Source organism: Sus scrofa, chromosome 17, assembly GCF_054392235.1.
Source record: "Sus scrofa isolate SSC_HxYL_T2T_F1_AM1 chromosome 17, Sscrofa_HxYL_maternal_Yorkshire_Landrace_v2.0, whole genome shotgun sequence".
Taxonomy (NCBI): domain Eukaryota; kingdom Metazoa; phylum Chordata; class Mammalia; order Artiodactyla; family Suidae; genus Sus; species Sus scrofa.
The window spans coordinates 40,058,800-40,081,370 of NC_139399.1; the positions used below are offsets into that span (position 1 = coordinate 40,058,800).

General features: G+C 43.4%; 1 protein-coding gene across 6 annotated transcripts in view; it reads left to right on the top strand.

The window, feature by feature from the left end:
* Positions 1 to 22,571, top strand: part of DNAAF9 (dynein axonemal assembly factor 9) — a 152,369-nt gene that overhangs the window by 90,075 nt on the left and 39,723 nt on the right. For all 6 annotated transcript variants that reach the window (XR_014832059.1, XM_021078125.2, XM_021078124.2 and 3 more), the window contains exons 17-26: positions 28 to 139; positions 1,958 to 2,028; positions 2,697 to 2,747; positions 3,290 to 3,377; positions 13,161 to 13,264; positions 16,393 to 16,539; positions 17,617 to 17,705; positions 18,388 to 18,489; positions 18,983 to 19,100; positions 20,998 to 21,086. Coding sequence is in view for 5 of the 6 variants with exons in the window: in XM_021078125.2 (XP_020933784.2) it covers positions 28 to 139; positions 1,958 to 2,028; positions 2,697 to 2,747; positions 3,290 to 3,377; positions 13,161 to 13,264; positions 16,393 to 16,539; positions 17,617 to 17,705; positions 18,388 to 18,489; positions 18,983 to 19,100; positions 20,998 to 21,086 (971 nt within the window). In the remaining variant the exon portion in view is untranslated. The remainder of the gene's footprint in view (positions 1 to 27; positions 140 to 1,957; positions 2,029 to 2,696; positions 2,748 to 3,289; positions 3,378 to 13,160; positions 13,265 to 16,392; positions 16,540 to 17,616; positions 17,706 to 18,387; positions 18,490 to 18,982; positions 19,101 to 20,997; positions 21,087 to 22,571) is intronic.

A 22,571-nucleotide genomic window follows, 5' to 3' on the forward strand; every position in this document is an offset into this window, starting at 1 on the left:
CTAACTCTAGTTTCTCATTTAATACAGGCTTGTATGTCCATCTATGACATTCCTGACTTACTGGGAGGAAAGGGTTGCTTGGGATCTGTGGTCTTCTCAGAATCTTTTTTGACTTCTCAGATCTTGGTTAAAGAAAAGGGTAAGTATATGTGGTCTTTGGAAAGCAAAACTTGAGCTTTGTGTGTGTGTGTGTGTGTGTGTGTGTGTGTGTGTATTTATGTGTGTGTGTAGATAGATAAGCAAAATAAACTATAAGCTAAGTCAAAAGACCAGCAATAAACCGGTGAAAATATTAGAATACTTACAGTAAACAAAGGGTATATATCTCTAACTTATGAAGAGCTCTTACAAATTGATAAGATACCCAGTGCTAAATGGGCAAAAAATACGAGCAGGTAATTCACCAGAGTGGAAAACAATTTAATTAATTAATTTTTTTTTTTTTTTTTTTTTTTTTTTGGTCTTTTTGCCACTCCCACAGCATATGGAGTTTCCAGGCTAGGGGTCGAATCTTAGCTGTAGCCACCGGCCTATGCCAGAGCCACAGCAACTCGGAATCCGAGCCACGTCTGCGACCTACACCACAGCTCACGGCAACGTAAAATGTATTTTTAATATTTATATATATTTACATTTACATACACAAACTCACACACACACAATTGACTCCTGAACACTGGTTTAAACTGCACAGGTTCATGTATACATAGATTTTTTTTTCTTTTCTTTTAGGGCCACATTTGTGGCATGTGGAGGTTCCCAGGCTGAGTTGAATTGGAGCTGCAGCTGCTGGCCTACACCACAGCCACAGCAATACCAGATCTTTAACCCACTGAGCGAGGCCAGGGATTGAACTCACATCCTCATGGATACTAGTTGGGTTCATTACCACTGAACCACAACCGGAAGTCCAAGTTTTTTTGTTTTTTTTTTTAATAGATACATGCTTCAGAACTACACATTCCATGGTTGGTTGAATCCATGTATATGGAACTGCGGGTATGGGAGGCTGACTGTAAAGTTATGCATGGATTCTCAACTGTGCAGTGGGTCATTCCCCCTAGCCTCCACATTGTTCAAGGTTCCACTGTTTGTGTGTGTGTGTGTATATGTGAATATGTACAGCCTTACCCGTAGTCAAGAAGCAATTTGAAACAGTAATTAGATTTCGGGGGGGGTTGTTGTTGTTTTTGTCTTTTTGTCTTTTTTTTATGCCCGTGGCATATGGAAGTTTCCAGGCTAGGGGTCCAATTGGAGCTGTAGCCGCCAGCCTATGCCACAGCCACAGCCACAGCAACGCAGGATCTGAGCCGCAACTGCAATCTACACCACAGTTCACAGCAATGCCAGATCCTTAACCCACTGAGCAAGGCCAGGGATCGAACCCGCAACCTCATGGTTCCTAGTCGGATCGTTTCTGCTGCGCCACGACAGGAAGTCCAGATTTGGGATTTTTTGGTCATAAATGTTAGCAAAAAAATTTTATAGAATGATAGTATCCAGTGCTAGTAGGATGAGCCTGATAATGTCTTGTTTGGTTTTTACTATATACACCTGTACTACCTTGATGAAAGTATAAATTAGAAGTTCTCTTGTGCAGAAGGTTAAGGATCTGGTGTTGTCACTAGTGGCTCAGGTCACTGCTATGGTGCAGGTTCCATCCCTGGCCCGGGAACGCCAAGGGTCATGGGCATGGCCAAAACAAATTTAAATAAAATAAATAAATAAAATGGACTCTATTTAATGTGTGTTTCTATTTGTCATAGAATAGAGTTAACCTATTGTGAAGATTTTCTCCATCCCCTAATTAGACTCCTTGACCCCAGATGAGGAAGTTTTCATTATCTGAAGACATCAGACTCTATATACTAATAAGAGGGAAGGGGAAACAGTCTGGGGCCTACAGAGTGGGCTCAGGTGGTGAGCAGTAACCAACATGTCTGTGATCTTCCTACAGATGGCACTGTTACCACAGAAACCAGCTCCATAATCCTGACAGCCGCCATACCCAGATTCTGCTCCTGGCTGGTTAGTGTCATTGATCAGGTGAAAGTGGACCAAACATGGAGAAATTGGGGAGAACACTTGAGGAAGAGCCCCTTCATTGGGTCCCTGGAGGAATAACCGATCCTGGCCTAGCTACAGTTTAAGAATAGACGTTGGTTTGCCCCTGCTCTTTTTCTTTGTACACAAGCACCTGGTTTCTTTAAGTCTCTCATAATCTGGTGCCTTGGAACACAGAAAGTATGATAGCAGTGAGTCTAGTGATGGTGTAAGTACCTACTTCAGAATCTGTTCATATTCCGTTTCTGCAGGTCTGATATGAATAGAGAAGAGCAAGAGTCGTCCTCTAATGTAAACACATTTAGATGAGAATGCACTCAAAATATTTTACTATATTCTCTTTCCTTCATCCCTAAAAAGTCTTCTCTGAAGTGAAATGTAATTGAAAACTAACATATGCTCTCCACACATCAGGCTTATTTAGTGGACTTCAGGTCCCCGTGAGAGAGGCCACCATGGCCTGGTGCTCTGAGCCTTGGTGACTAGCAGCAGCTCTGACAACTGTCAGGGCCTGAGAACCCTGGATTCATTGAAGAGACTGCTCTCCTGGAAACATGTGAACACAGGGGAGACCTAGCAAAGTTTTGCCCTTGAAGTAGTAAATTGAAAATCTGCACTTCTTTTGGATGCAGGTGGAAGATACTGAAGTAAAATTGTCCGAGAAAACCCAGCAAGCGGTTATGGTAAGCAGTCTTCTTAATGTTAACGTCTTATCAAAATGAAATGTAAACAATTTTTAAAAACAATTTTAAATATTTCATCTTACTGCTAATCTAGAGGTTCTATACCTCCTTGCCTCAATTCCTATTTGTATTCTTCCCCTTCCTAACAGAGTTCTAGCAATAACTGGGGATGGGGTAGACAACTTTAGATCTTTTTTCATAATCTCCCAAGCAGATCTCAGATTGGCCTAGACATGTAGAGCTGAGAGGTTAATGCTTTAGGCAAAGAAGTTGCTTGTTATCAGAGGATATAAATCCGCGGGAACACGAACAAGCATTGCAGACTGTGGTGTCTGAACTCAGAGAGGACCTTATCATTCTTTTTCTCAGCACAAGTCACGGATGCCAGTAACCTGGCAGAGAGCCAAGCAGTGCCACAGACCACAAAGGAGGTTTCGTGTATTGGAGGTTGACTTAGCAGCTTTTGTAGACACACAAACTTGGGCTGATTCTGTGAATGTTTATGCTGTAAATCACCTGCTCTTTGTGTTTGTTTTTTAAAGGGGGATGAGTGTTTCCTGGGCACTTTTCTAACTAGAGGAGAAGGAGCATATCTTTTTTCTAGTAATCCACAGTCTTGGCCTGAGGAAGGTGAGCAGCTCTGACTTTTGTATTTTTGATTCTGGTTGGGTCCCTCTTTTGTAGATAACTGACATGGGTGTTGTGATTAATGATACATCTGATATTTGAAAAGACTTGTTGGTGTGGAAGTGTTTTCTTACAGCTTTTCTCCTTTGATCCATCCAGATGAGGAAGCTTGTGCCAGGAAGGACTAGCCTCATAACTGCACCTGGTTCTCTTGTTGCTGCCTGAGAATTGCTCTCAGAATGGGCTAGAGCAGCATTTCCAGAAATAGATTCTATGGATTGAGACAAAATCTGGATTCATTTTTTATTGCTGTGTAACAAATTACCACAAATTTGGTAGCTTAAAACAACATGCATTTAGTTTCTCATAGTTGGGTGGGTCAGAAGTCCAGGCAGGCTTGACTGGATTCATGTTTGGGCTCTCATAAGACTGAAGTAAAGGCATCAGCCAGACTAGACTGATACCTGGAGGCTCTGGGGAAGAACTTGCTCCTGAGCTCATCCAGGTTGTGTGTAGAGTGCTTCAGATTGTAGGACTAAGGGGTCTCTTCTGTTGCCGACTGTCATCTGGAGCCACTTTTAGCTCCTCCCACCAGAGGTCCTCGCCCTGTGACCCTTTCCATCTCAGCAACAAAGAACTTCATTGGGTTGAATCTCCCTCACTTCTAATCTCTCTGAACTCCTCTCCTACCAGCCAGAGAAAACTCTGCTTATAAAGGGCTCAGCTGATGAGAAGAGGCCCGCTGTAATCTCCCTTTTGCCATGTAACATTACCTGAACACAGGAGTGACCTAAAATGGTGAAGGTCATGGGCTTTCTTAAATTTCTGCCTACTGGAGTTCCCATTTTGGCTCAGGGGGTTAAGCACCTGACTAGTATCTATGAGGATGTGGGTTTGATCCCTGGCCTCAATCAGTGGGTTAAGGATCCAGCATTGCTGCAAGCTGTGGCATAGGTCACAGATGTGGCTTGGATCCACGTTGCTGTGGATGTGGTGTAGGCCAGCAGCTGCAGCTCTGATTCGACCCCTAGCCTGGGAACTTCCATAGCCACCGCCAGTGTAGCCCTATAAAGAAAAAGAAAATTAAATTTCTGCCTACCACAGTCTGCCCTCTGGCCCCCACATTTTTTACATGCAAGATATAAACAACCCTAGCTAAGAGCTTTATCCCATTATGGTAACAAGTCTAAGTCTTAAATCTCACAAACTCAGAAATCAAAAATCTCAAGATTATCTACATCAAGATTATCTAAATCAGCTATAGGTGAGGTGCTGGAAGCATAATTCATTAAAGACAGCTCCAGAACACAGTTCTCCACCTGGGGACCTGTGAAATTAGAGGCATGTTACCCGTCCCAGCCCTCCCAAAATACAAGGTAGAACTGGCATAGGATAAGAGTTACAGACATTCAGATTCAAAAAGTCTGGGGGGTGAAAGATAAAAGAGTCCCAAGGCCAGGGCAGCTTTGAAATTCAGCTAAGACAAACTCCAGTTCCCAGATTAGGTTTTAAGTCCCTGGGCTCTTGGTTCTACCCTCTAAACTCTTAGCGTTACCCTCTGGGCTCATGACTGCCCTCTGGGTCATCCTTCCTTTTCATGAAGGTGGCTCTTTGTTTGTAGCTGATTAGTTTTATCAGCCTACTTCTTGCCTCTAGAATTTTGGGAGTCCAGTAGTCTCCTTTCCTTTTCTATTCTTTCTGTCCCTTTCAGTCCAAGCTGGCAGTGTTTCTGCTGATATAAAATTCTCAAGAACCTTGTTGGTCTTACATGGATTTCCTGGGGATTCATTCTGTGCTCCTTTTTGGCTTCCTCAAAATAACATTTTCTTATGAGTCCTGTTCTTTCCCTGTTAGACATCATGTTTTTTTGTGGAGGAGGAGTTGTGACTCACTCCACAAATTCCTTAACCTCTACTAAGCAAATTCCCTCTCTGGAGAATTTGTTCTTCTTGAAAATATTCTATCTGGTTGCAAATTCATCTCCATGTGTTCAGATCACTGGTTCTGTTTCTGCTCCTCTGTTGACATAGAAGACAAAGCATAAGGAATTCTGGTTTTTTGATTCACAAAATGCTGGGTAGCCTTTGTCAAAGCATTTGTTATCATGCCTGTGCTATGGCCCCTGCCTTTCTGCCTCTCCAGAACCTGGTGCAAAAGACCAGGAAGTTAGGGGCATTTGCTGATGATGGGAGTGTGTGACAACACTCCCCGCCAAGAGATAAAATTGCATAATGTTTTAAAATCACCTTGTAGACACAACACAGAAGTGGTTGTGCTCTGGCTCAGTCGAGCCAATTAAAATATTTAGCAAGGATATTTGCCAAAATTAGTTTGTACCTTGTTAGAAAAATAATCTTATACCGTATTGAGTTAATCCAGCAGGATTCAGTGTATCCTCAGGTCTTTATGCAAGAATCAAGGATGTAGTCAGGGATTTCTGAAGTCTTATTGGTCACACACTTTAGAGCTTAGATTTCGCACTTTCTTAGTTTCTGAGGAAAATGTGTGCATTGAGAGATGGTTTTTTGTTTTTGTTTGGTTTTGTTTCTTTTTTAGAGCCATACCTGCTGCATATGGAAGTTCCCAGGTTAGGGATTCAGTTGGAGCTGCAGCTGGAGCCTACACCACAGCCACAGCAATGCAGGATCCAAGCCACGTCTACGACCTACACCACAGCTCACAGCAATGCTGGATCCTTAACACGCTGAACAAGGCTAGGGATCAAACCCACATCCTCATGGATACTAGTTGGGTTTGTTCCTGCTGAGGCACAATGAGAACTCCAGAAGATGGTCTTTTAAGGCGGGAAAATTCAGTAGGAGTGGAGAATTTAAATAGGAGTATCCTCTGGCTGTGTGTTAAGCATTTCTCCACTCTCCTGAGGAAAAATAATTCATACAAAATCGTTAGGTCTCTCCTCTGGACCTTGGAAGAGGGCTTAGGCAGGTCAGGGGTCCTGAAGCTTAAATGTCTAGGTATTCTGCCTCTGAGACTGAAATTTATCTGTTCCCATCCTCTGAAGGCATTTAAAAAGCTCATCAGTGTGCGTTATTTTGATTGATCTTCATATCTTGAGCCCCATAGAAGGTGGAAAATTTGTCTGAGGTTAAAGTGCAAGTTAGCAGTAACATCTGGGAGGTAGTCCAAGTCTTCTGATTTTTAGTCCAAGGATGCCCTAGAAAACTACTACACATAAAAAGGATAGTGCTTTCTTACCTTGCAATGTTTCCAACTCTGGAAGCTTTTCTCTTCCCCAATTAGTGACCTCTGCTATCACGAGCCTTTATGTTATGCAGCTTCCCCTTCATTCATTTCCTTTATGTGCCCTTCTCTTTATCACCCTGCTGACCTTGGTCAGGCAGGCTGCCCAGTACCTAGTCATCAGGAGCCTGCTTTAGAGCTTTACCACATATTCCTATATCCCTAAACAATGTCTTGGTTTTGAATTTAATATAAATAGAATCATTTGTGTTCTTCTGGGACTTGCTTTTTTTGCTCAATATTCTGGTCCTAAGCTTCATCCAGATTCTTGGGTGTAGCCATTATAGTTCATTCCTTTTTGTGGTGCCATAGGATTGCTTTGTATGAAAACGTGCTGTTCTCTCCTTTTCACTCTTGATGGACATTTGGATTGTTTATGGTTTTTTGCTGTTGCAGGCAGTACTGTCATGAACATTCTTATAAATGTCTCCTGGTGCACCTGGCACCAGAATGATGCCTTCCACCACACATTTTCCTTGCTATATGTAAACACATAATTGCCATCTATTGTCTCAGTCCTCTGATTTTCCCATTACATTTCTGGCTGGTTGTACCAGCCGGCAGTGACATCTCTAGTATGTTGGTCTTCCCTGAATGTTTTACCACCGTGATTGCTTTGGTTTTTAACATCCCTAGTTGTAGAACTTTCTATGCTTTGCCCTGAATAAAGTCAGCCCCTCCAGCAAGCCTACCTCTTTTCCTCATACGACTTCTGCCCACAGAGCTGGAGAGGAGGTAATGTGAATAGACTCAAGCTAAACATCACAGATTTCTACTGTTCTTACCAAGCTTCAGTATAATTCTTTTTTTTTTTTTTTTTTTCTTTTTTGGCCACCCCACGGCATATGGAGTTCCTGGGCCAGGGATCAGGTCTGAGCCGCAGTTGGGACCTACTCCACAGTTTTGGCAATGCCAGATCCTTAACCCACTGTGCCAGGCCAGGAATCAAACCTGTGTCCCAATGCCCCAGAGACACCAATGATCCCATTGCACCACAGGGGGATCTCCCAGCAAAATTCTTTAAATGCTTCTCAATTTTGTTTTTTTCTTTAATTTTTATTTTTTTAATTATAATCAATTGTTATTTCCCCAATACATTTTTTTTCCTACTGTATAGCATGGTGACTCAGTTACACATACATGTATACATTTTTTTCTCACATTATCATGCTCCATCATGAGTGACTAGACATAGTTCCCAGTGCTACACAGCAGGATCTCATTGCTAATCCATTCCAAAGGCAATAGTCTGATCTATTAACCCAAGCTCTCAATCTATCCCACTCCCTCCCCCTCGGCAACCACAAGCCTTTTCTCCAAGTCCATGATTTTCTTTCTGTGGAAAGGTTCATTTGTGCCATATATTACGTTCCAGATATAAGTGATACTGTATGATATTTGTCTTTCTCTTTCTGACTTACTTCACTCAGTATGAGAGTCTCTAATTCCATCCATGTTGCTGCAGATGGCATTATTTCGTTCTTTTTTATGGCTGAGTAGTATTCCATTGTGTATACATACCACATCGTCCTAATCCAATCACCTATTGATGGACATTTGGGTTGTTTCCATGTCTTGGCTATTGTGAATAGTGCTACAATGAACATGAAAGTAACGAGCGTGCCTCCAGGGGCTACATGTAGGGATCAAGGCAAGGTGTAGGCTGGATTTGGGACACATGCCTTTCCTTTCTTTTTCAAGGAAAGTTTTGTCAGTGCTTCTAAATTTTGCTTTACAACTTTGATCCATTTCCAGAGTCCTTAACTAGTTGTCTTTGACAATCCAGTTTTATGGCTGCTTCCTGGAGAGAGAGTTATCCAGACTCCTCTCAGCCATTTTGGAAGTCCCACCTTGCAGAAATTTTGAATGGTATTTTCACTTGGTAAAGGATTGTAGGTTGACCATTTATTGCTGTGCATTAAAGGTATTGCTCCTCTCCATTGTTTTCTTCCTCACATTACTTCTGAGCAGAAATCTACTGTCATTCTAATTTTTGTTCCTTTCTATATATCTTTTCACTCCAGTTGCTCTTAAGATTTTCTTTGTTTTTATCACAGATATTAAGCAATCTAGTCTTTATGCGACTGGTGTGGTTTTCTTCTTGTTGCTTATGCTAGGGATTCATTTAGCTTCTTTTTTTTGGCCTTTTGTCTTTTTAGGGCCACACCCATGGCATATGGAGGTTCCCAGGTTAGGGGTCAAACCGGAGCTGTAGCCACTGGCCAGAGCCTATGCCAGAGCCACAGCAACACAGGATCTGAGCTGCATCTGCGACTTAGACCACAGCTCACAGCAACGCCGGACTCTCAACCCACTGAGCGAGACCTGAGATCAAACCTGCAGCCTCATGGTTGCTGGTTGGATTTGTTAACCACTGAGCCACAACAAGAACTCCTCATTTAGCTTCTTGAATCCATTAGTTTATAGCCATTATTTTTAGCCATTATTTCTCTAGTTTTTTTCCCCCATCCCCTTCACAGACTCCAGTTCCATGTATGTGGCTGCCAGAAGTTGTCCCACAACTTCCTAATGCTGTGTATAGTTATTTTTGAGTCTTTTTTCTCTTTGTGTTTTATTTTGCATACTTTCTACATAGTGCAACAAAAATGACAACAAGAAAAAAGACCATGAAAGAAAATTGGAATAGAAAAGTTTATCACTCACAGGTCTTGGAGAAAGTAACCAGCATGCCTCGAGGGGCTACATGTAGGGGTCAAGACAAGGTGCAGGCTAGATCTGGGGCACATGCCTTTATTAGGGTTTATGGATGGAGTGCTTTGGGATTCCCAGGCTAAGGCCAAACTGGCCAATTCAAACCAAAAAAGAGTGGGGTTTTGGTAAGTTCCCTGGGGCCTTACATAAGGGCACACAAGGGGAAAGCACACTAGTAGAGTGGTGTTCCTGTATACAGGGAACACCATTGATGACAAAGGCTGCTGGGAAAGTCATATCAGGAACTTACCTTTGCTTGTGACTCTGCAGGCTGTTGTCTAGCACATGTGCTAGTGTCAGTTTAAGGCCCCTGCAGGTCACTTGGCCAAACTGCTGAGGCAGCAGTACCATGGGGTAGCTGCTAAGCTCTCAACAATTGTATAATGTCATTACTTTCAGCCAGTGTGTGCTTTTCTTCTCAGAAATTGCATTTTTCATCTCCAGCAGTTTAATTTAGATAGATTTTACATCTTTCACACCTTTAGGTTAACATGGTTTGGTTTTTCCTTTAGCCTTGAACATATGAAAAACAGCTATTATAAATGCTGTATTTCCCTCCTAGTCTTATCGTCTGGGCCTTTCTTTTAAGCTTTGTTAGGCAGGAGAAAGAGCAACATTTAATTTAGGACTAATTTTCCCCCAGTATTGAGGCGAAATCCTCCTGAGAACTCTACCTTCCTTCCCTGTGAAGTAGGAGGTTTTCTACTGTGGCTGTGGGGGAATGGGCAGAAGGTCTAGTACAAGGAAGGCATAGATTGATGTTCATTGTTTACTTGGGAATATCCAGTTTATCCAGTACCATTTGCTAAAAAGACTCCTTTCTCCTTTTTTTTTTTTTTTTTTTTTTTTTTTGGTCTCTTTAGGTCCTCACCCAAGGCATATGGAGGTTTCCAGCCTAGGGGTCCATTTGGAGCTGTAGCAGCCAGCCTGTGCCACAACCACAGCAATGCCAGATCCGAGCCACATCTGTGACCTATACCACAGCTCACGGCAATTCCAGATCCTTAACCCACTGAGCAAGGCCAGGGAACTGTGTCCTCATGGATGCTAGTCAGATTTGTTTCTGCTGAGCCACGGCAGGAACTCCTCCTTTCTCTTTTAAATTGTCTTTGCACCTTGGTTGAGTATTGATTTTGTTCATCTATATACTCTTTCCTACAGGCCTTAGTGAATGGTTGGCACTCAGGCAGCTCCTTCAGTCTCCTTGTGGTGATTTAGATTCCAGAGTACTTTTTTCATCAGGCAGAGATTATTTAGCAATGAGGAGACGGGATGCTGGTTCCACTGACATATAACATAGTGAATGCATCCTGAGAACTCTGGTGACAGGGCTGAGTTTCACCTTCCTCTGGTGGGAAGGCCCCAGCAGTGGCCATCTGCTATCTATACTTTCTTGGGTTCCCTTGTGTCCATATGAAACTATTGAGGGACAGAGGGACACTAAAAGAGAAAGTTCTCTGCAGCACTGAACATGAATGGATTACACTGCATATACCTATAGCATACATATTACCTGTAGCTGTGTGTTAGCTATAGCTTGGTTGACTCCCAGGAAAAGGATGTTGAGAGAAGTAAACAAGTCACAGAAGAACACACGTTATTAAGATTCCATTTCCCCATCAGTCCTCTGAGAATACTGCCTCTTAGCAGTTGTTGCAAAGATAGGGATTTTTGTTTTTTGTTTTCTGTTTTTTCTTTTTTTGCCTTTTAGGGCTGAACCTGCAGCATATGGAGGTACCCAGGCTAGGGGTCCAGTTGGAGCTATAGCCACTGGCCACAGCCACAGCAACTTGGAAGCTGAGCCACATCTGCGACCTACACCATACATAGCTCATGGCAACGGCAGATCCTTGACCCACTGAGCGAGGCCAGGGATCGAACCCACAACCTCATGGTTCCTAGTCAGATTCGTTTCTGCTGTGCCACGATGGAAGCTCTGTGGGAACCTTAATGTATATGACATGCTTGGTGCTCAGTAAATACTGAGTAAAATCTATTCTATCCCTTTCCCTGAAAAAACAGAGCAAAATCCTGTCTTGTCCCCAGGGATCTGCCCTGGATGTGGATGAGAGGCAAGTCAGAAATTTCTGAGAAATACAAAAAAAAAAAAAAAATGGGGGAACTGAAGGCTTCAGAGGCTCCGTGTCACCAGGAGTTCCCATTGTGGTGCAGCGGAAATGAATGCAACTAGTATCCATGAGAATGCAGGTTCAATCCCTGGCCTCAGTGGGTTGGGGATCCAGCATTGCTGTGAGCTGTAGTGTAGGTCAGAGATGTGACTCAGATCCCACATTTCTGTGGCTGTGGTGTAAGCCTACAGCTGTAACTCCAATTCAGCCCCTAGCCTGGGAACTGTGGGTGTGGCCCTAAAAAGCAAAAAAAGAAAAAGAAAAAAAAAAATAGGCTCAGTGTCACCAGAGGGTGAGGTTTTGGGAGTACAGATAGTTAAAAGGATGATGTAGTCAGAGAGTATGTTCTGGAGTTGAAATTTTCAGAAGTTAAGATGTTCTGGTGCTGTTTTACTGCTGTGGAGTTGGGATTGAGAAGCAGCCTTGAACTGGGCTGGCTGGTAAGGTTGGCATTTGTTTACTCTGACTGGTTGTCTTGTTCTTCCATTGATATTCAGGTTTTAAACCTTCCTCTTGTACCTGAAAACTGCCTCCACCTCCCCTTCTTCTCCCCACCCACCATTAACACATACATAGAGGCTCACATACTCACCAGGCCCTTCTCTCCCTCCTGAAACCCCACCTCCTCAGGAAGGCTTCAAAACTTCAACACCTTTGCTCTTGTCCTTATAACCTCCAATGCTTTGGGGCTTCCTTTTTGAGGTGTAGTTCAAAGAATCAATCCCTCTTCTTGTTCTCATGTCATCTGCCTTAACAATAAGGTATGGGCAGTGTTCCCCAAGCCTGTGCCTTGAGCTCTAAGAACTATTTCATCCCATCTCTATATGTGAAAGCATGGAAAGAAAGGCTGTTATAGGAACCAGGAAGACTCAGCTTGGACCAATTCCAGAGTGCAACTTGACCTAGCCGTCTTCTGGGTGCCTTGGGTGCTTCGTTTGGGTCTCCAAAACAAGCCCAGGCCCAGCCTTAACCATTGTCAACTTAGTTGTCCATTATTTCTGTGATCTACTCCCTAGGGCCCACATTGAGCTGCTTGGGTGACCTTGGCCACCTGGGAAACAAGCAGCTCTCCTTAATCCTGCGCTCGTCCTAAGGAACCCACACTCTCTGTCCACATTCCAAACCATCTTGCTTTGGGGAACTACAGAACAGCAGCCTCCCGTATCTGTAGAATCCACTTATTGCCTAACTCACATACTCCGTTGCTGGCAAAGGAGTCCTTCAGCTGAGACTCTAATGTTCTTTCTTGGGCCTTAAGTGAGAGATGAGGTCTCTTCAGGGCTGAGCCAGCCTTGGCCAAAATAGTAGAGAGACGCACCTATAAACTCAGTAATGGAGCAGACATAACCCAGAGTCTTTTTTAGTGTATTTCCCTGGAAGTCATCCATAAGTGAATGTGAATTTTGCTTCTCCATCAGCTGATAACTTCTTCACTTTTGCTTTTTTTCATTCTTATGCAAAGACTGTATCTGATGTCTCATTTCTGTCTGAGACTCTAGGAGTATACACTGACTTTCTCAGAACACAGGGCTCAGCTCACAGTTACTATAATTGTGTAACTTAAACGCTTCAGATGCTCTCTAGTTAACACTCTGGCTTGCCCTGGTACCTGAAAGAAGAAAATGGTGATAACTGGCCTGCAGAATCAGCCCTCCAGTTCTGACCAGCCCTTTATTCCTTCCAGGGAAAGTACATTTCTTCTCCGATGGCCTTCTGTTTTCTGACCGTCATCATGGAAGTATCATCATTTCCAAGGATCACATGAATTCCATTTTGTTCTATGATGGGGTAGGTGTTTTACAATTCATGGCTTTGATGTTTAGCAAGATACTGACACTTCTGAGGGGAAAATCGAGTAACTCCCTGATCCCCCCTCTACCACCACAGGATGGGATGTTAGGAACTAGTGCTGCCCTTGAGGCAAGCAGTTAGGGAGGTCATGGGGAGCAAGGTCATCAGCCTTGCTGCTCTGAAGAGCTTAACTCGAAAGGACTTTTTCATCAGGAGGCCCAGCAGCTACGCACACCCAAATAACTTATCCCAAAGAGAACAAGAACGCAGGCTGAAGGTGGCTTCCAATAGCCCGTCACAAATGACCTCCCACTCAGGCACACAAAAGTGCACCCACGTAAGCACTGGAAAGAAGCAGCTTCCTGTGACATTGATGAGGTTCCAGTCACTCATAAATGGGGGAAAGAATTATAAGAAAGCCTGAAAGACGTCCCTAATAGAGAGCTCCCTTATGGCACAGTGGGTTAAGGATCCGGCATTGTCGCTGTGACATGGGTTTGCTCTCTGGCCTGGGAACTTCTGCAATGTTGTGAGTGTGGCCAAAAAGAAAGCTTGAGAGGAAGAGAAATGGCTAGTTTTCCCAATGAGGGCTTAGCCCCATTCTCTCACTAGACTTACCCTTCAGATCTGTGAAAATTCCACTCCAGCACCATCCGTCAACTTCACCAGTCTGTGTCTACACTGCCCCTTCCCCTTGTGGGGAAGAGGGTAGCTGTGAATTTCCCCTAACCTGTACCCTCTGGCCAGGGTGTAGCTCTTTACAGTGTGATGCCAGAGCAGGGGGCAGACCCTCTACCTTTCCAAGTCTCAGCCTCAAGACCAGTTTATTTGGGAGCCAAGACAGACCAGGTTTGGTTTGGTCAGATGACTGAAAATGAATTCTGTGAACAAGTCAGCAGAGTTTTGTGTCTTTCTTCTACATAGAACCTGCTTCCTTAAAGTCTGTTCAAAAATATAGGCAGACCGACTAGATCGATTAGCTGACCCTTTTAGATTAAAACTCTGATATTTGATATCAGGTTAAAGAGTCTTCCAAATCAGGAGAGAAAGGCACTGGGATGCAAAGTTGCCTAATTTGGGGGGAAATGGATTTTTACCTCATATAAAAAAAACAAAATAAACTTCTGATAAAATTAAATGTTTTTAAATTTCTTAAGTAGAAAGATGAATATAGTAATAAATTTTTTTTCTAAAAATGAGAACTTTTAAAACCTACTCTCTTAGACATATATATTATTAAATGATCACCACAATAAATCCAGTTAAGAAGAATATAATAATGGATATACATATATATATATATATATATATATATATATATATATATATTTTTTTTTTGTCTTTTTAGGTCCACACCCAAGGCATATGAAAGTTCCCAGGAAGTGGTCCAATTGGAGCTATAGCTGCCGGCCTATACCACAGCTCATGGCAACGCCAGATCCTTAACCCACCAGAGCAGGGCCAGGGATCGAACTCACAACCTCATGGTTCCTAGTCAGATTCGTTTTCACTGTGCCATGACGGGAACTCCAAAAATGGGTATTTATTAAACCTTTAGGGACTGGGAGACTTTCTAAGCTTAGAAATGATACAGGAAATTCCAGAGAAAAGGTTTTTCAAATTTGACCACTTAAGGATTTTTTGCTGATAATTTATTTAAGTATACTTTAAATACAGTTAACTGGTTACAAAGATATATTGTATAAGGTTGGAAATATAGTCAGTATTTTATAATAACTGTAAATGGAGTATGACCTTTAAAGAGTGTGTCTCACCAAGTGGTACACCTTAAACAGTTTACATCAACTGTACCTAAAACAACATGTGAAATCCCATAATACTCTTTATATTGACTACATTTTAAAATAATATTTTGGATATATTAGATTAAATAAAATATAAATACATACATGCATACAATTAACTGTATCTGTTTAAAGTTTTGAAAGATGTGTACACTTATGAAACTACCAACACAGTCAAGATAACAGCTATTGTGCACGCTCCATCCTTGGCCCTGGAACTTTTGGGTGAAGCCAAAAAAAAAAGGAAGGAAGAAAGTCAGAGAATGAACAAGAAGAAAAGACTAGAAGGATAAGCAATAAAATGTTAGCTGTAGTTGGAGATAGGTGATTAATTTTTTAAACTTTTTTCTCTATTCTATTTTTATATTTTTTCAAATTTTTATCTAATGAGCATATGACTTTTATAATGAAAATGGAAATGTTAAAAAATGAAAATTCTTTTCCCCTAAGATCAGGACTGAGACAAAGATACTTTTGCCGTGGCTATTCAACATAGTATTAGAAGTCCTAGCCAGAGAAATAGATATAAAAGATATTTAAATTGGAAAGAAAAAGGAAAATTATCTCTGTTCACAGATGACATGATTTCATATGTAGGAATTCCTAAAGATTATACACACATACACAGTTAGAATTAATAAGTTTCCCAGAATTGCAGAGGAGGAAATAAATACATAAAAATCAATTGTATTTCCGGGAGTTCCCATTGTGGCTCATCAGTAATGAACCCAACTAGGGTCCATGAGGATGAGGGTTCAATCCCTGGCCTTGCTCAGTAGGTTAAGGATCTGGCATTGCTGTCGTGTGGCTCGGATCTAGTGTTGTTGTGGCTGTGGTATAGGCTGGCAGCTGTAGCTCTGATTCAGCCCCTAGCCCAGGAACTTCCATATGCCGTAGGTACAGCTGTAAAAAGAAAAAAAAGGGAGCATGTGAAAAACAGGAGGTTCCTTTGTGGCGCAGGCCACAACTGTAGCACAGGTTCAGTTCTGGGCCCAGGAACTTCCACATGCAGCCAAAAAAAAAAAAAAATGTGGAAAAACATCCCACAGAATGGGAGAAAATATTTGCAAATCACATATCTAGTAAGGGATTAATACCCTAAAAAGAGATGACATTTTCAGTTTCAGAGAAAAGACTCTGTACTTCCTGTATCTCCTAAAACTGGGTATTGGCAGGCACACCTTAATTGAATCCCAGTAAACCACATAATGCGAAAATAATTGCACTGACATTCACCATATGTGTTCTGACAGTAATTGTGAGGGAGGGTTGGTGTCATGCAAATTGCTTTTCTCAGTGATGCTCCCTCTTTCTCTTCAGGATTCCACCAGTATTGTTGCTGCCCTTCTGATAGACTTCAAAAGTTCATTGCTTCCTCATCTCCCAGTTCATTTCCATGGATCAAACAATTTTCTGATGATTGCCCTTTTCCCCAAATCAAAGATATACCGAACATTTTACTCAGAGGTAATATCAATCATTATTCAGCAAAACAATTACTACTCTTTTTCCTAGCAATTTAGTTATTTAGCAAGACAGTGTCTCAGGGCTAACAGTGCAGTGACAAGAGGGAGAGTTGGGAGGGCGGGTGTAGGATGGCTGCTTCTAATCCCTTTGCATCCTGGAATAGTGCTCTTGCCTTTAAAAGATAAGGACCTGAAGGAACTGAACAAAAGGCTTTTTTGTTGCTAAGAAAAGTCTTCTTTGACCCCTTCTAAGTCCTAATTAGACTTGTTTCCCTTTTGCTAGTTTATTGAATTGTTTGGCCCTCCCTGGTGGGTTAGAGCTCTCTACCTCCCCCCCCAAGTCCTCCCTCCCCGTGGCTCACAGGCCCTGCCCTTTCGGTTCCATCTGGCAGGCTGCACACTACAAGCTTTGAGCGCAGACTTCGTGAGTGAGGGAGCTTACTGAGAATTACGCAACCCACTTAGTGACAAGCAATAGACAAAGTCCTAGAAATAGCCAGTCTTATGACGGATGGAAATGCTTGGAAAGGTGTGATTGCAGCAGCTTGTGAGAGGACAGTCCCTCCCTCAGGACTGACTTGCAGAATACGGGAGAGGAAAGAGCTGGCCTTGGCTGCAGAGGTGGCTTCTGGGCCAGTCTGTGTCTCCATCTTACTGCCAGCTGGTCCTTCTTTCCTCCTCGTGTTTGTCCTTTCAGTTTAGGAACCCAGAGGTTCTCTTCAGCCGTTGCTGTGCCTCTTAAGCAGGAGTTCCTTGAATTGCTCCTTCTGTCTGGCCCTGGCACTAGGGAAGAGAAGAACATGCCCCTGCTGCCAGAACAATCTCACCCGATACCTTCCTCTGTGCTTCCTGGCCTCTGAAGGAGCAAAATCCCTGGGACAGGAACCCAGAAAGAAATTCTAGTGTTAAAAAATACAGAATTGCTTCTGGCCTCTATTTGTGAAACAAACTTGTTTGTTATGATGGCTTTTCTCTGTACTAACCGTCTAGATTTTCAACAGCCATCAAATCCCCATGTGGGTTCCATATCCTGTTGTTGGGTTTAAAGTGTTCTTTGCTCAAATTCTGTTTTGTTTAGGTCTTCTCCCCCTGGCAACAGCAGGCTAACTCAGGGCTCTCTTTAAAAGTGATCCAGGAAGATGGATTATCTGTGGAACAAAAGAGATTGTAAGTGGGTGCCTTCAGTGTTTATGCTTGCTTCCCTAGGCTGTGTGTGTCTGCTCTCCTTGCAGGATGACTTGTGTTATGTAATACGGAGGTCTTGGCTTCTGAAAGGGCCGACACAGTCATTTCAGTGCTGCCAGCTTGCAGGTTCCCAGTGTTCCAGTGACCCAGGGAACAGAAGTCAAGAGAGATGAAATCCACCAAAAATCAGAAACCTGTATGGTTACCAAGGGTTTCAGGCCAATGTTCCTATGTGGGCAAACCCATCATCCTGCATTAACACTGAATTTCATTTTTTTTTTTCATTTTGTTTTGGCTTTTGTCTTTTTAGGCATATGGAGGTTCCCAGGCTAGGGGTCGAATCAGAGCTGTAGCTGCCGGCCTATGCCACAGCCACAGCAACGTGGGATCCGAGCCACATCTGTGACCTATGCCAAGGCTCACAGCAACGCCAGATCCTTAACCCTCTTAGTGAGGCCAGGGGTCGAACCTGCAACCTCATAGTTCCTAGTCGGGTTTGTTAACCACTGAGCCACGACGGGAACTCCCTGAATTTTGTTCTAAGTCAGTGAGATGCTTGTTTTGGAGGTATTGACTCTGTTTTAGAACCTTGGCTTGAAAATATCAGAACTAGTTCTGTGAAGTATGTGATGGAGTTCTAATCTATGAGCCTTTGATATTCCAGACACTCTAATGCACAGAAGCTATTCAGTGTCCTGAGCCATTCTGCTGGGGAGAAACAGAGTCCTCTAAGGCTGCATTCAGCTAGACTTCCAGATCTGGACGGGTGAGCTCTGTTTTTCTGTTTATGAACATTTAATATTCTGGCTTTTGAAATGTCAGAGAACTCAGAGTTCGTGCTTTCTAACCTCCATTTTCTTTCTTTATAGCGTCTTAAGGGTCATTGTAAAAGGCAGTAGTGACACACTGTGTACAATTTTATTCTCTGGGGAGATCCACTAAGTTTTGTTTTTCAGCAATTAAATAAGGGAGTTCCTGCTGTGGCGCAATGGGATTGGTGGCATCTTGGGAATACTGGGACGCAGGTTTGATCCCTGGCCCAGCACAGTTGGTTAAAGATCTGGCATTGCCAAAGCTGCAGCTTAGGTTGCAGTTGCAGCTGCACCTCGAATCTATCTGATCACTGACCCAGGAGTTCCATATGCCTCCAGGAGGCCAGAAAAGAAAAAAAAATTTTTTTTTAAAGTTTCTCATGTGAATGGGCACATTCAGGCAAGGCTGGTGCTGGTAACATAATAGCATTGTCTTTGTTTTTCTAGGTTTCTTCAACATTTTGCTGTCAGCAGCATTAGTCAGGAACCCGTGATGAGGGCCCATCTTCCTGTCGTGCTACAGCAAGCTGAAATCAACCCTACTCACAGAATAGAAAATGACAAGGTACAGCAGCTCACCAAATAAGCTGGGAACTCAGGGGAAGCTAATCCTGATAGCCTGCCCTTAATCTTCCGTGTCAGATAACAAAAGGGGCTCGGGCGGAGACTCTCCTCCTCCCTGGAAACTGATGTAATGGTACCACATGAAACCCCATCTGTACAGTGACTCTACAGACATCCATGTGAACCCCAGCCAAGCCCTATGCCAGTGATGAAACCCTGGCTTGTTGCTGTGCCCTCCCCTTGCTTCTCCAGGTCTTTCAATCTCTTGCTTAGTGTTCTCATGCCATCAGCTTTCTGGTTGCAACAAGGACTTATCTGGCATTGGGTCACACATTGAGCTTAGTAAGGGGAAGGGCCTTATTAGTCACACCTTGCTAGCATCACCAGGATAAGGTGATATTTTAAAAACACCATCTTCCCAAGAGTGGATTTTAATCTGCTCCTGCTTTACACTCCCCTCCTTTTGACTCCTTCCACCATTTCTTTGAAACCTTATGTCATAATATGCTCAGAGAGGGCTTTTGTTTCTGTGCAAATCTGGACGACGCTCAGCTGCAAAAAGAAATAGAAGCATTAAGCAGTTAGAAGCCTCATTTTTCCCTTAGGCAAAAGTTTTAAAATGAAAACATTGGGAGTTCCCATCGTGGCTCATTGGTTAACGAATCCGACTAGGAACCATGAGGTTGTGGGTTCGATCCCTGGCCTCGCCCAGTGGGTTACAGATCCAGCGTTGCTGTGGCTGTGGTGTAGGCTGGTGGCTACAGCTCCGATTAGACCCCTAGCCTGGGAACTTCCATGTGCCAAGGGACCCTAGAAAAAAGCAAAAAACAAAAAAAGGAAAATGTTATCTTTCATATATTTTAAGTATTTTTAATTTATGTATTTTATATACCAAGGTGCTCTAGGACTGGCCTTAAAGTAGGAAGGTATCTGGCTGTGAGCATGTGTGCTGGGATTTGAGAGGGTGAGGCCTTGGTGCTGAGGAAAGGGAACCGAGATGGGGAAATCTGGATGGGGTGAGGATAAACAGAAAGTCAGTTACATGGAGTGCTGCCCGTGGGGACAGAAAGGCCCAGACTAAGGGTCTGGTCAGAGGGGAGGAGGAAGAACTGTTTCCCACAAAAGAAGAGGGATCCACAGCCATCTCAGTGCTTATGTGAACAGCTCAAGTGATGAGTGCCACCATGCTGAGCTTTAGTCCAAGTTATCTGTGGCCTGGCCTGTCCAGTGAGTCTTGCATATTGCCAAATAAAGTATAAGCCCTTGCCATGCTCTATCACTGATGTCATTTTCCTTCAGCAGGTGCATGGTTCCTTTCCTCCTCTGCTTGACCCCTTCTTTGTCAGTGAATTTCTTGAGTTGCTTTGGAATGTCTACATGCAAAGATCCCTGTTTTCATGGGGTCATGTGCCAAGGTTGGGCAGGTTCAGCCTGGTGCCTCTTCTCCCATCAAGATTCAGAAGTTTCCCTAGCTCAGGCCACGTGGCTTGGAAGGCACAGGCAGCCAGACAGAAACATCCAGTGCCACTCCCCTCCTTCACTGAGTTTACCACACTAGTTTAGCCTGTGGCATTTTTGTCCCAGTGTTTTTCATTATATCTTAACAGTTCTAGTCACGACCTGCTCCATGGAAATTACCATAGTAACACTACATTTTATATGGTATTTGCTATGTGCCAGACACTGTTCTAAGCATTTTGTTTACATATTAACTCAGTTAATTATCACACCCACCGTGCAAGGTAGGTTCTGTTGTGAGCCCAAGGTCACATAGATAGTGAGTGCCTGTACTGAGAACTGGCTCAAAAAGTCAGTTCTCTTAACCTTTTACACAGCGCTTAACCTTTTACACAGCTCCCAGTTGAATCACAAACCCACATGACTTTTCTTTCATGTAGGTAATTATCAGCATTGTAACTGGCCTCCCAGGCTGTCATGCTAGCGAGCTCTGTGCTTTTCTGGTCACTCTGCATAAGGAATATGGCAGGTTAGTATGGCTGCTGCCTTTGCTTTGGGGAAAGGGATTCTATGCCTGGGTCTGCCTAGATACTGGGAAACCTTCAGCATGCACTGACCTTCGGTATAACTGGTATTGGCACAGTGGTCATCCATCCTTCTATTCATTTAACACATTTATACCAACTACGTCCCATATGCCAGGCACTTTCCTAAGTGTAGGGGACAAACAAGCAAAACAGACTAGAAAGTCTCTGCCCTTATAGAGCTTATATTCTAGTTTGGGAAGATAAACAGTTAACCAGATAAGGAAGATAGTATGTTAGCTAGTGCGAAGTGCTATGGAGTTCCCGTCGTGGCTCAGTGGAAAAGAACCTGACTAGTATTTATGTGGATGCAGGTTCAATCCCTGGCCTCACTCAGTGAGTTAAGGATCTGGCGTTGCTGTGAGCTGTGATGCAGGTTGCAGATGCAGCTCGGATCTGCTGCGACTGTGGTGTAGGCCCGCAGCTGCAGCTCCAATTTGACTCCTAGCCTGGGAACCTCCATATGCCACTAGTGTGGCCCTAAAAAAAAAAAAAAAAAAAAAAAAAAGTGCTGTGGAGAAAATAAAGCCTAGAAGGCTATAGGGAATGCTGGACTGGGAGAGGGATTCCAGTTTTAAATTGGGTACTCAGGGAAGACTTCACTGACAAGGTGGCAAAGGCCTGAGGAAATGAGGGAATAAACCCTTGGATAGCTGATGAAGAGCCCATAGCAGTAAGACCAGCATGGGCAAAGGCCTAGGCATGAGCCTGGTCAGCAGGGTGATTCAGGACCAGGGTGGTTAGAACTTGAGACCTGGTGGATGTGATCCTTCCATGACCACAAAGGGTGTGTGTGAGAACAGGTGCAACTGGGACATGCCGGCTTAGGTGACATTGGGGAAATCATTCATCTATCACTTCTATTTGGCTGGCGGATTGCTAAACAACCCTTGCTGACTAGACCAGACATTTATCATCTCGTCAGCCTCCCTCAGAGTGAGGCAGTCCTGCAGGAGGCCATATAGCAGAATCGAGAAGAGTGCATAAAAGTTTGGGAGTTCAGAGTGGGAGATGTGGGCAGTGAGAGAGAGAGAGGGAATGTTCAACCTCCTCTGAAATTACTCAGTAGCCAACCTCCCTCATTTCCTTTGCCTTTGTTCTATGGACCGTCTGAATTCTTCACCCTACCCATTATTTATTCTTAGCAAGGATTTTACTGAGAACAGACTGAAGCCACTTTATTGAATGGTCCTTCAGGAAGTGACTACCCGTTGAGGAGTCTTTCTCAGCTCTGAAATCTGTTGGTCATGTGTTTACCGGACCTTTTTCCCTGGCAAGGCATTTCCTGTCAGAAGCTCCAATGGGAGTGGTTTCAAGACTAGCCCGTACCCTCACCCCGTTTCTGTGGTGCCAAGATCGCTTCCTCCTGTGCGGCTCCACTGGGCAGAGTGTGAGAGGGCTGGTCATATTTGAATCCACTGGCTAAGCCT